At 48.4% G+C, this 12,323-nt stretch overlaps 1 protein-coding gene across 1 annotated transcript in view; it reads right to left on the bottom strand.

Moving 5' to 3' along the window:
• The window catches only part of MAN1A1 (mannosidase alpha class 1A member 1), a 149,085-nt gene extending 144,652 nt beyond the window's left edge, over positions 1–4,433 (bottom strand). The window contains exon 1 of the mRNA XM_075707345.1: positions 3,840–4,433. Coding sequence (XP_075563460.1) covers positions 3,840–4,433 — 594 coding nt within the window. The remainder of the gene's footprint in view (positions 1–3,839) is intronic.
• Positions 4,434–12,323: the final 7,890 nt, after the last annotated feature.

The raw sequence follows: 12,323 nt of genomic DNA, 5'->3' as shown, positions 1-12,323 counted from the left end.
GATTCAAAGTCAGGTTTCCCAAACTGAAACAGTGGAACTCCTGCTTCCATAGCCCACTACTACCATCCTCTTCTAATCACTTCTTTTGTTCATACCAAGCTGCCACCTTTTCCAAACTGCCTATGCACCTGCAAGTCTTCCCTGGACATTATAAATAATGATGTCCAGCCACAACCAACAGTGACAAGAGCAAAGACTGGAAGACTTTCAGCTTGAGTGGAACAGAGCCATCATTGCCTTCCACTCCCCTCTTTTTACAGATGAGGAACAGATATCACAGGAGGTACTTGCTCAAAAGAGGGGCCACCTCTCAAATCAGTGAGTGGAAAGGCAGGAATATAAACCACAATTTCCTCGTTCACAGTCTGGGGCTCCTAATCAGGACATCGAAACAGAGACCAGTGTGAGGTGTACCAGGTACCCAGACTCTGCCCCAAGTCATGGAGACACCAGAGCATCAGTGGAACTACCTGAAGAACTCAAGTTCTGACAAAATACAAGCACGCTGCTATGCTCAAATGCAGCTGTGCCTCTTCGCTCAAGCCTTCCTGAAGCATCCGGCATGAGGAGGACGCTCAGAGCAGCCAACATGAGGTTAGCCAGTAAAACATTCAGCAGCCACAAGCAACTGACAGAGGTTTTATAACAGGAAGTATGGGGCAAACCCCACTGCCAGCAGAACAGATCCTCTTTCTTTTGAGTTTGCCTGTAACCCATCATCAGAAGAGAAATAGAGGAGTATCGCAGCACCCATTAGGATCTCTAGTCTTTGGCCCACACCCCTTACCCGTATGGGCACACATGCGCACAGGCAGGCCCTGTGGGTGTAACACGGCGGGACGGTTACCAAACACAGAACTTGAGAGCGACCGTATCATTCTGGTGGAGTGGAAGGCAGCGACAGCAACACAATCTCCACTTCCCATGTCTCCACCAGTCTTTTACTTGCTCGATAAGCTTCTAGCAACTTATTTTTCTAGTTATTTGTCATACTATGTTGGTTTTGATACTAAATAAAGTTCAAGAATCTTTATATTCCCACCTTTTTTAAGTTTCACTTTTTTTAAAATACAAAAAAAGTATGCCATAGGAAAGAAAAATGGTTAAAATTTCTATAACAAAACTTTGTTAAGAAACACTATAAAGTCATGGCATTTTATTGTTTTGTGATTGTAAAGCATATTAGTACTGGCTAGACTTCTAAACATTTATTTTAACTTGAAACTTAAAACAGCACATGAACAAAACATCTCTAAGCTCTCTCTCCCCCTCAGCTTTCTATCAGCATGTTAATGATACAGAGCTCTCCCAGGACAGAAATGCAGGGAACGACCACCTTATTTCTTGGCATTCTTTCCATTTAAAGTAGCCCACTTCCTTCTGTTAGAAAGATCCACAGGAATAGCTTCCAATTTTGAGTTCTAGGTATACAACATACATCATACAATGCAGACTCAAATTCCAGCCTCAAAAGGGTATGAACGCAGAAAGATTCTTTACATTTGCAGCTCCAGCATGCAACCAGCAGGCACAAGGAGAGGAGCTTTAAAGAATAATTCCAGTTTCTGTGCATGTACAGTGTGATACAAAAGTTCACACTTTAAAAAGTTACAGTTTTAAACTATTTCTAAAAAGTCTGCAGATTGGAATTCCAGCTTGACAGTAAAGTATCAACATAAAAAAAGTGGGAAAGAGCTTGCAAAGACAGAGAAAAGCAACATACAGGCCAACACATGAAACAATGTGAAGCAAGTTAACACAGAATAGGAAACACTGTTTTACAGTCAGGGAGGGGGAAAAAAAAAAAAAAAAAAGGACGTATTGTTTAAAAAAGAAAAATCAAAACCAGTCAAGGTACTGCAAAACTGCATAAGCAATTAAGTAAACAACATGTTACAGTCACATACTGAATCAGGAGGAAAGGAAACTCCGAGAGACAACACACAGTACTGAGGAATTATACTGGGATATGAAGGAAAAATAAAGATCTGGAAACTTAAGTGCAGTGTCTCTGTCATCTCCTATGCTTACATGGCCAAAAATATGGTTTGGAGAGTTACTGTGTTGTTGGTGGCTCCCGTGCAGAAGTGGAAAAGAAAGAAGAGTGATGGAATGGAAAGGGAGGAAGAAAAATTGAAGAGATACTGGCGTATGTATGTATGTACACATACATATATACACAAGCATATAAATATACGTACACATACACACACGTATCCATATTTAATAAAAGATGACTTGGACTAGCTGGCACAGAGCGGGACCAGCAAAAGCAGCATACTTAAGTTTTATCTTCTTCCTTCTGCTTATTTACTTGTTTCAGTCTTCTGTACTACAGAATCACGTACATCAGGTCTGGAGCCCCACTGCTTCTAAATACTTCTACGTGGCAATTCCAGATAACTGGGAAAAGAGTTTGCTGGTATTTCTAATTGTTCTGTATGCCTCAGGGAGGCTGTATGACTAAAACAGAAGAGAACACAGTCTCTGCACACCAAGATGTGGTCTGTACCGTGCACTCCTGAGAGTTTCTCCCCTCAAAATACCTTTGCAATGGTATTTGGCTTATGACTGCTGCACAATTTGCTAAAAGAGTTAAACTGATGCAAGGACTCCAGAGCAAGGAACACAACTTGAGAATTGCGAGGGCTTATTATCTGGTGCTCCGTGTGATGTCAGGGCTCACTTTTCAGACCGCTCTGTACAAACACGCAATACAAATAAATCGGTCCAAATAAGGCTAACGATGTTTCACAAACACAGAAATACTCAGTAGTTACAGTCCTACTCCTATCTCATTGCCATCGCCACAGAACAGGAAACGTATACTACTAATTAATTCATAAACCCTAATCTCTGCAGGCAGCTGTAATTGTCAGTTCGATAAATAAACCAGCCAGCAACGACGGGAAGTTGAACTATATTATCAAGGAAATTCTTCTTCTGTCAGAGGACCCCGTCAAGCTCCGCTCAAGACAGTCTTCGCTATACGCAGTTTGGAGAATTTCTGACTTTTAAAACGGTACCGGAACCACCCAAGCAGCACGAACGAACGAGACAGTTGAGGGAATTTGCCGAAACACATCACAGCTCAGACGCTTTACCGCTATCGCCTAAAGCGCCTGTATTTTGCCAAATACCCTCAACTCTCCCGACAGCCGATGTCACAGAGGAGCGAGCCGCACGAGCCCCCGACCGACCGCGACATCCCCGCGGCGCCGCAGCAGCGGCGGCACAGCTGGCCCCGGGCACCCACCCGCTCGCCCAGCGCAGGGCAGCCCGGGGCGGCCGCCGCTCCGCCAGCCGCGGGGCACGCTGCGGGCACCCCGGGCAGGCACTCGCCGCTCACCGACCGGCGGCCGGGCCCGCCGTGTGCCCCACGGGGCGCGCAGGCGGACCCGCGTCGCCACGGGCTTTGCCGGGCGCTGCTTTCCCTCCCCGCGGCGCCGCTGCCCGCAAGCCCTCGCCCGGCCCCCGGCGCTCGCCGGGCTTTGCCTCCCCGCCGGATTTCGGTGCCACAGCTCGGGGAGGCCGGTAACGTCGGGGCGGGGGGGGGGGAGGGGGGGGCGGCCGGCGCCGGCAGTGCCCGGTCCGCAGGCAGCGCTCGCTCCGCCGCCGCGCAAGGGTGCGGGAGGCAGCGCGGGCTGCCAGGGTGCAACCGCGGGCGACCGAGCCGCCCTGCGCGGCGGCTGCCGAGCGAGGGGCGGCCAGAAAGACCCCCTCCCGCAGGGAGGAGGAGGAGGGCTCAGGGCTTTCCCCCCCCCCCCACCAGCGACCTGTTGCCCCGCGCGGCGGTGCCGAGGCGCGTCCCCGGAGCGGGACCGGCCGCCGCCACCCACCTCCTTGATTTTGGCCCTCCTCTGCCGGACGGCGGGGTCGGCGGGCTCCTGCCCCACGGCGCCGACGGGCTGGCGGAAGAGGCGCTGGGGCAGCCCGGGGGCTCCCGCCTCCTTCCTGCCGCGGGCGTCCTGCAGAAGTTTCTCCTTGTCCTGGCGGATGTCCCTGCGGATCTCCTCGGGCAGCTTCTGCAGCGTCTCCTTGGCCTCCCGCAGAGCCCGCTCGTGGTCCGCGCGGATCCGCTCCAGGCTGCCCGCCCCGCCCGCGGCCGCCGCCGCCACCCCCGGGCCGCCCCCGGGCTGCGGCGGGGCGCGGGGCTGCCCGCCGGGCGGCGGCGGCGGCGGCTGCAGGGCGGCCGAGTGGAAGAAGACGCCGCTGAGGAGCTTGGAGGAGTCGGGCAGGAAGAAGATGGCCCCGAAGCAGAGGGTGATGAAGGCGCTGAACACCAGCAGCAGCACGAACTTCTCCGTCAGCCGGAACGCGCCGGGGCCCGCCGCCTTCCTGCCCCCGCCGCCCGCGCCGCCGCCCGCGGGGCCGCCCAGCGCCCCCGGCCCCGCCGCGCTACCGAAGAGCGGCAGCAGGCTGGCGGCGGGCATGGCCCCCGCGCCGCCTCAGCGCAGCGCAGCGCAGCGCAGCGCGCCCCGCCGCCGCGCAGGGACCGCAGCGCAGCGCGCCGGACCGGACCGGACGGCTGGGGCTCCGCCGCCCCCTTCCCCGCCTGGGCGGCAGAAAGTTTCCCCGGGCGGGCGCGGCAACTTTTCGCTTCCCCGCCGGCAGCGCTCGGCGTCTGCGGGGCGGGCGCTGTCAGCTCCAGCCCATGCTGCCGGGCCGCGGCGCCGCTCCCCGCTCCGCCCGCGCGGAACTGCCGGGCAGCCGGGGGCGGGGCGGGGCGGGGCGGGGCCGCCGCCGGCCCAATGGCGGGGGGCGGGGCGGGGGCGGGGCGCGGGCGCCACCGCCCTCCCGCGCTGCCGGAGCCCGCGGGCCCCGGGCTCAGCCCCGGGGAGGGCCTTTCCCGGGCGCCGCCTGCCCTCCGCGGGGCTTCGGCGGCGGCGGCTCCGCCCGCCCGGGGCAGCGCCTGCGGCCGCTTCTTCCTTGCGGCGGCGGCGGCGGCGGCCCCAGGCCGGCGCGCGGCAGCGGCACGTGCCGGCAGGGGGGCACGCGCGCACACGCGCACCCACGTGCACACTTGTGCACAGACACAGGCGCGCGCGCGCGCGCGCGCCGCCCCCCGGCCGTGCGTGCACGCCCGGGCGCGCACACGCGCAGCGCGGCGCCAGGCGCGTGTGCGGAGGCGCGTGTCCGTGTCCGTCTCCCCCCCCTCCCCCCCCCACCCCGCGGCGGTGCGCGCGGGTGCTTGCACGCGGGCGGAGGGCACACGCGCACACGCGTGCACACACGCACTCGGGCGTGCACGCAGCTAGCGGCGGGGCGGGGCGGGGGGGGGGGGGGGCAGCGGCCCCGCGGGTGTCCCCGTGAGCGGGGCCGGCGGCGGAGCGGGGCTGGGTGTAAACCCCTGCCCGCTGCTGCAGGAGGAGCCGTGTCCTTTGGAAAAAAAAAACCGGGGTTTTGATTTCAGTTTCTTTTTCCGCAGGGAAAAGGTTCCTCTGGTGCGAGGAAGTAGGGGGAATGTATCTCTGTGAGTGTGCAAAATTCGACTTTTCGTCTGTGCGAGTGCAAAGGGAAAAAACAACGCGTCTTGGCGCAAAGAGGTGTCGTGTTGGATAGCTGATCAAATTGCTGCATCGAGCTCCCCAAGCTTTCCGCGAGAGGAGAAGTTTCCAAAAAGAAAGCAATACAGATCTATGCTTTTGCTGGAGTTGCAGAGCGATGCAATAAACAGTGGGGATGCGAGAAGCAGGGAAACACAGTAAAATGCTGGGTCACTTTAACTGGAAAAGGGAATCCGGCCAATACCCAGAGGTTTATCTCCAACTTTTTTGGACCGGACTTGGAGCCTACCTAGACTTTCACGGCGGGTTCAGCACCGTAAACTTAAATGCTTCCTCCGAACTGTGAATCGCAGAGTCAGAAAGCAACCGGTGCTATATGTTGTTCCCAGAAGTTATGATGCTGAGGTTGGTTGGTTTGGGCATTTGCATGACTTTATTTTGCAAGGGGGAAAAAAAAACCAAAAAACGGTAGAGGGAAGTCTGTGCTCTAACCAAGGGCAGGGAGACGGCATTGCATAAGCTGTAGAGATGTGATTTTGAAAATGGGCTTGGCATGGGCCTAATTCTGCTCCCAGTGGAATTAAGGGGAGTTTCACCATTGACTTAATAGGAATAAAGTAAGGCTGCTGCTCAGTGCTTTTCTAAATCCCATTCTTTAGGAGTTAGAGTATGTAATAGATTAATTAAAAACAGGTTTAGAGAAGACAGTTACATAGAAACGTTGGACTGAGTCCTGCAAAGCTGCCATAATTATACAAGCATATGCTTCTGTAAAATTTCGGGATTATGCGTGAAACTGAAGGATCGGGGCCCAATTTTGCGTCCAGAGAAATCAGTAATTTCCCTTAGGTTTTACTCTGGTTTTCTTTTAAATCCTATTTTTTCCTGAGTTACATTTCCCCGCATTTAGATGTGAAATTATTCCTTAAGCTAAAGAATAAGCACTCTGATTTTGACACACATTTCCCAGAAATGTGTAACGTAGCCTGATAGCTGTGCCAAGGTAAAACTGTTTAGGATTGAAGAATTCAGCCTGTTTGGAAAAGGAGATAAGAATCTATGCTGCTTTTTTTTAAAAAAAAAAAAAAAAAAAGCAACATTTAAGGTAGCAAATATGGAGTTTAGCTATTGAAAGACAGTTGACTATTGAAAAAGCTTCCTAAATGGTGAAATACTGCTCTCGGCTTCAGCAAGCATATTCTGTTTCAATCGCTGTGTATGTGGGCGTATAATATTTTTCACAGATTGCCCTCAAAACTCATCACTACTTATGTGATAATATTTGGGGGCAGAATTTATTGCTGGAAGAAGTGCCTTTCTTCAGTATTCTGAAGTAATTCCTTAGGTTGCCATATTTCTATAGCACTTCATGAACGGATGCAAGAGTTGAAAATGTCATCACATGGGGTTCTGCTCCTGTGCCTCTTCCTAAACTGAAGCCCTCCAAATTCCCCAGCCTCTTGCCTCCTTTTGGTGTCCTTCCTAAGTGCTAGGGGTTACAAAGGAATCCGTGCTAGGGTTTTTGCTGCCACCCTCTTCGCTATCTTTGGGACATCGTGCTCATTTCCTGAGCATGTGGGAGGCAACCACCAGTATTTTCTCTGCAAAGACAGAAGTTGTTAAATTCTCTAGCCTCTGTGATAAGATGATCATTCCAAGGACAATGATAATCTGGGACATGGTTTAGTGGGCATGGTGGTGTTGGGTTGATGGTTGGACTGATGACCTTAGAGGTCCTTTCCAACCTTAATGATTCCTAGTTTTACTTTCATTAAAAACTAATCCAGCCACCAAGCCGGGAAACATGAAATTAATTATTACTCTACCCTTAGTTGGTTTAGTGGTGGACTTGGTAGTGTTAGGTTAATGGTCGGACTGGATGATCTTAAAGGTCTTTTCCAACCTAAACGATTCTATGATTCTATTATTCTGTAATCTAGGCCCTACAATGGGACTCCTCCTCTGAACAGGACGCTAAATTTTGTATGCAGAGCTTCCCTGTTGTTAACACCTGATGTCACAAAGTTACCAGTGAAGTCATGTGGGAACTATTCAGTGGGACTATTGATGCATATAAAGTTACTGGCATACAGACCTGTTCACAAGATGAGGGCAATGCAGACTGAAAGAAAAAAAACCTGCCTCAACCCAACATCACTATGCAAGTCCCTCGTTTTTCGTCAATGATTTACGTTAGGCACAATACAGAACTGTACAGGATATTCCAACGAACATGAAAACAGAGGGAATATCTCAGAAAAAAATACCTCAAATGCAAGCAAGGATTGTACATGCTCAGTTTTGACTGGCTGTGTCCAACAGGCAATGGAGCTGTAAAGTTAAACCACATTGACAGGTGTTTAAACAGTGTCAAAAAATCCAAATAAAGCATGAACAAATGAAGCTTGGTGTTTGCAGTAATCTAGTGAGAGCAGTGGAAAGCCCGCCCGCCTGCACCAGGGCTTGCTCTGGAAGAGCCTCTTTTGACACAGCTTTGTCAGCATATCCCACTAATGGAAACGTTGAGGTGGCTGACACTTTGGGTTTTTGGGGGGTTTGGGGAATTGTTTTTTTTGCTAATTTAGCTGCATTACTTCCTGGGTGACATCAGCTAAATGGGGGGGAAAAAAAAAAACCCTAGTATTCAGGCAGTTGTTTTGCTATGCTGGGTAAGGCTGGGTCCGATCCAGCTTGGTTGTGCCAACAAAACACTGGACTGCATCTCTCCCATGGAGGGAAACGCCTCTTCTGCAGGTTCAGCTGCAGGATCAGGAATCATTTTCCAGCAATCATGCACAGGTCAGGCATTTATAGAAAGGTAAAACTGATACATGAGAGGTGGTGAGAGGGAGATTTGCATAATCAAGGGACAAGACACTTCTCTATAATAAATGTGCTGAATGGGCAAATTTGCTGCATATTGACTGAAAGGCCTGGGAAAAAAAATTACTGTTTCTTTTCCTATTTTTTTTTTTAATCAGCTACACCTAATTTGTCATGGTTCTAGCCTTAGATCTTGCCTAGTGATAGGGAATTAGCCTGCGTGGTCTAAAAGATACATGTAGCAGCTAAGGAGGGTATTAACAGTTGGCCCATTTTTAGGCACATTCAGCTGAAGCAGAGATACTGACTGATATTTGTAACAGTACCACTCCCTTACAAGGGGTTCCAAGTGTTACGTTCTGGTTAAGAGTACTGTAAAAAATTATTTGACAGCTTGCTTTTGAAATGCAATACTTTTGCCCAGCTCTTCAGAGATACTTTTAAAAGGCTTGCCTTTGGGAATGTGATTGACAAACCCAAGCTATACACCTAGCTCTCCATGGAGTAAGTAAGTAGCATGACATAGACTTAGGGTTCCCAGGGCTCACAAGCTGGATTCATAACACTCAGTGTGCTGTTTAGAAGGAGGCTTCAGCCATTTGAGGACCAGATGTGTATGAAATGCTCTCTGTCTCTCTGATTTTGGCGCTTGGCTGCAGTTCTGAGTTCAGTATGTGAGGAAAGTGTGATTCACAGCCACAAAAACTTTGCTTGATCTTCAGTGCTTTAGGAATAAGAGACTGCCTCATGCTTTTCTTTAAGAGCTCAGAAGAGAGAAGTGTTGACCACTTATTTAGGAGTCCTGTGGTTAGAGCACTTGCTCAGGAAGTTGGAGATTTGTGTTCAACACGTTTTGTAGTCTCAGGGGATTCAAATTATCCTCTTTTGCCTTTCAGTAATATCCTGGAGAACATGTACATTCCCCATCACCTTTCCTTTTGAAGTAGTGCTATGACTCAGAGAGGAGTGCAGGACTCTGAAGGAAAAGAGGAGAAAAGTTTTCCGTAAAGGCTCAACAGCCCTGAAGTGAGAACACTCCACTCCCAGAGAAGCTTACAGCCTAAGAGCTCGGGCACTGATCTGAGAGATGGGAGATAGCAGTTTATTCCTTTCCCAATGAGATGGATGTTGAAGATTGGTCTCCTATTTGAGGATGAAAAAGAGAAGAAAGAAAAATAAATTCCATGACAACCTTTCTCAAACATTTCCTCTAGTTAAACACATGAGATGAGTGTGGCTAATATCCAAACCTTATAAATACTACAGAAATGTACCGGGAATATGAAGCTGTAAGCTTTCAGAACTTCTTACTCCATCCCTTCAACTCTTTTCTGGCATGGCCCATCAATGCTACGAAAGGTCTCTTTTCTACCAGGATCTTTGGGATTATCCTTCATAACCCCTTCCATCCTCACCTGAGGGAGGGGATCATCTGTTTCACAAAATGAAGGCTCTGTAGTGCATACAGCTTTCAGTGCTTATTGGGAGCATCCAGCTAAGGGCAGAAAAGCTCTGCCCTTTCTCTCTTCTCCAAGACTTCAGAAGGCACAGAAAATGAACTGCAAGAAATGCTGCCTGAAGAAAATAGATTTGACTCTCGTTCTATAAAACCATGAAAGATTAAAAGCATTTTCTTCAACATCGCAAGAAGCCTGAGTCTAGAACTTGAACTGTGACCACTTACAGGATCGTGTTCAGTACTAGCATGGACCTATCATACTCAACCCCAGATGGCATTGTTGAGAATATCCCACTTAAGTTACTCCTTGCTTTTCATCTTTTTTTTATTGCTTCTGTTACAGACTGTCTGCGGGCCCTCAGAGCAAGCAAACAAGGCCGTGGTGTTACGTGTGCAAGGGAAAATGAAGGAAGGAAAAAGAGATACAAACTTTTGTCCCTCTTTCCGAGCAGTTTATTAATGCTCACATCCTTGAAGAGAGTTTTAGCTACTGAGCTAAGAAATGGAAGTTAGCATTTATGGTATTTCACCATTTAAGATTCAGATAGGTGTCTCATATAATTATTCTCATAGCAATTAAGGATGAAGTTGTTTTGAGAGATCCCATGAAATTCCATCTGGACCTTAGATCTTTAAGAGATTATTAAAAATCATGGCAAATACCTCTATTCTCTTCCCTATCCCTCCAAATTGAAGAGACTGCTGTTAGATAGATGTTCATGTGTTCTTTTACTTCCAGTCTCCTGTTTCTGTACCCACAATCCCCAGCAAAGGTAGAAGGCCAGCAGATATGGCATATATTTAAGGGACAAAGCTCAGTGGATTGTGAGTGACTGAAAATGATTTACCACTGTGCTTTCCTTTAGTCTTAATTATCTCCAATAGCACTAAAATATCTTGTGCCAGATGACTGTAGCAACTGCTTTCTCCCAGCAGCGCTTTCTTGGCTGTCATCAAATTTGTATACCGCATTTACAGGTATGAACCTAGAGTTTATTCTGACAAGATTAAATCGAGACAAGGAGGCAAAATTTTGTGAGAGGATCCTTGGAAAACAGACTTACTTGCCTTTCCAAAGTGGCATCATTTTCCTGAACTAGTGGGGAGAAGAGTTGGCAGAAGACAAGGCATGGCCATTGATGCTGGGTTTTGCAGTCATTTAACAGCTGTATTTAGCAGCCAAATGATGGGAATTACTGGACATCTTGGTTGCAAACCAGAGCTGGCTCTTTTAGTATATAGCCCCAAGGAGAAGTGGTTAGAGTGGAGATTACTAACCTGATAACTGTGCTAAGGATATTACAAAGCATATTATAATAGATGATTGAAAGTATCAAGAGATCTTAGAAAGAAAGGACACTGTGAATTATTCATTTATTTCTTTATATTAGGAGTGCTTGATTTGTACAAGATTTTAATTCTGTATTTAATGGCTTCTCGGCTGTTTCATAAAAAACAAAGCTGAAAATGTTCCCAACCTTTTATCACCCCAACCACATGTGATGCCATGTGGATTGTGTAAAATTGCCCTCATGTAAGAGATGAAGTGGTGTCCTCATGCCTCTCTCTTTCCAGTGGCTGTTTCCCTAACAAGGTTAGTTAATTCTGCTCAACAGCACGTTTTGATACAAGTATAGACATGGCTTACTAACTGTACCCTGATTGATTGAGGCATTACCGCAACTTTACTTTATTTTCAAGTCTATTTTAAAGCCGCTTTCTCTTTCTGTAGGTCTTACACGGCTTTGGGGTTATAAGCAGCAGAGGTTATGTATTTAGTTATTTTCTTAGTTAATCTTTCCTATTGAAAATGTTCCACTGTTCATTGGCTCTGTCACCTGGAAAAAAGTGGTGCACCTTTTTCCAGTGGTTCTAATTAGGACCACTACACATTTCCTCTTCACAGACTTTTGTTCAAAATTGTTGTGGCCAGTTCCATCAGTCCTTGACAGATTTTCTTACCCCAAGCCACAGAAGCCTTTTGGTGATGGAGATTTTTTTTTTATTTTATTTTCCTGTCTGCACTATGTGTGTTCTGACTCACCTTCACAGGTAGTGATAATGAGTTAGATGTGTCCCTCTACCACTTGAGAGGCCGCTTGAATTCTTTTTCGTAAAATCACTCCCACAGTAGTGGCTCTCGGCTGCATAATGCCAGCTGGTGTGTGTGCACACAATACACACGTGTCTGCTCAGATCTTACACAGTTGTAAATTATTTGTCTTCTCTAAATGAAATCCAGGAGTTTCAACCTCAGTTCAAATCTGATCTTTTATCCTACTGAAACTCCCTTGTTTGATTTACTGCTTGGGCTAAATTATGCAGAAAAGATCAGAGCTAATCTGACCTTTGCTCTTGCTGTTTGGCTAAACCAGGATCTTATTGAAAACCTAGATAAGAAAAATGGCTTTGCCATTTTTTCTCTGTGTGATAATAAGCCTTAGTTTCCTTAGCTGTAAAATAAGAGGTAACCTATTTCACAGTGAGACCTAATGTATGGAGTTTGCTTTGATATCCTTAGATGAAATGTTGTT

This window comes from Pelecanus crispus, chromosome 3 (assembly GCF_030463565.1).
Source record: "Pelecanus crispus isolate bPelCri1 chromosome 3, bPelCri1.pri, whole genome shotgun sequence".
Classification (NCBI taxonomy): domain Eukaryota; kingdom Metazoa; phylum Chordata; class Aves; order Pelecaniformes; family Pelecanidae; genus Pelecanus; species Pelecanus crispus.
The sequence above is the reverse complement of the archived record's forward strand: the minus strand, read 5'-3'. Positions and strand labels throughout refer to the sequence as shown.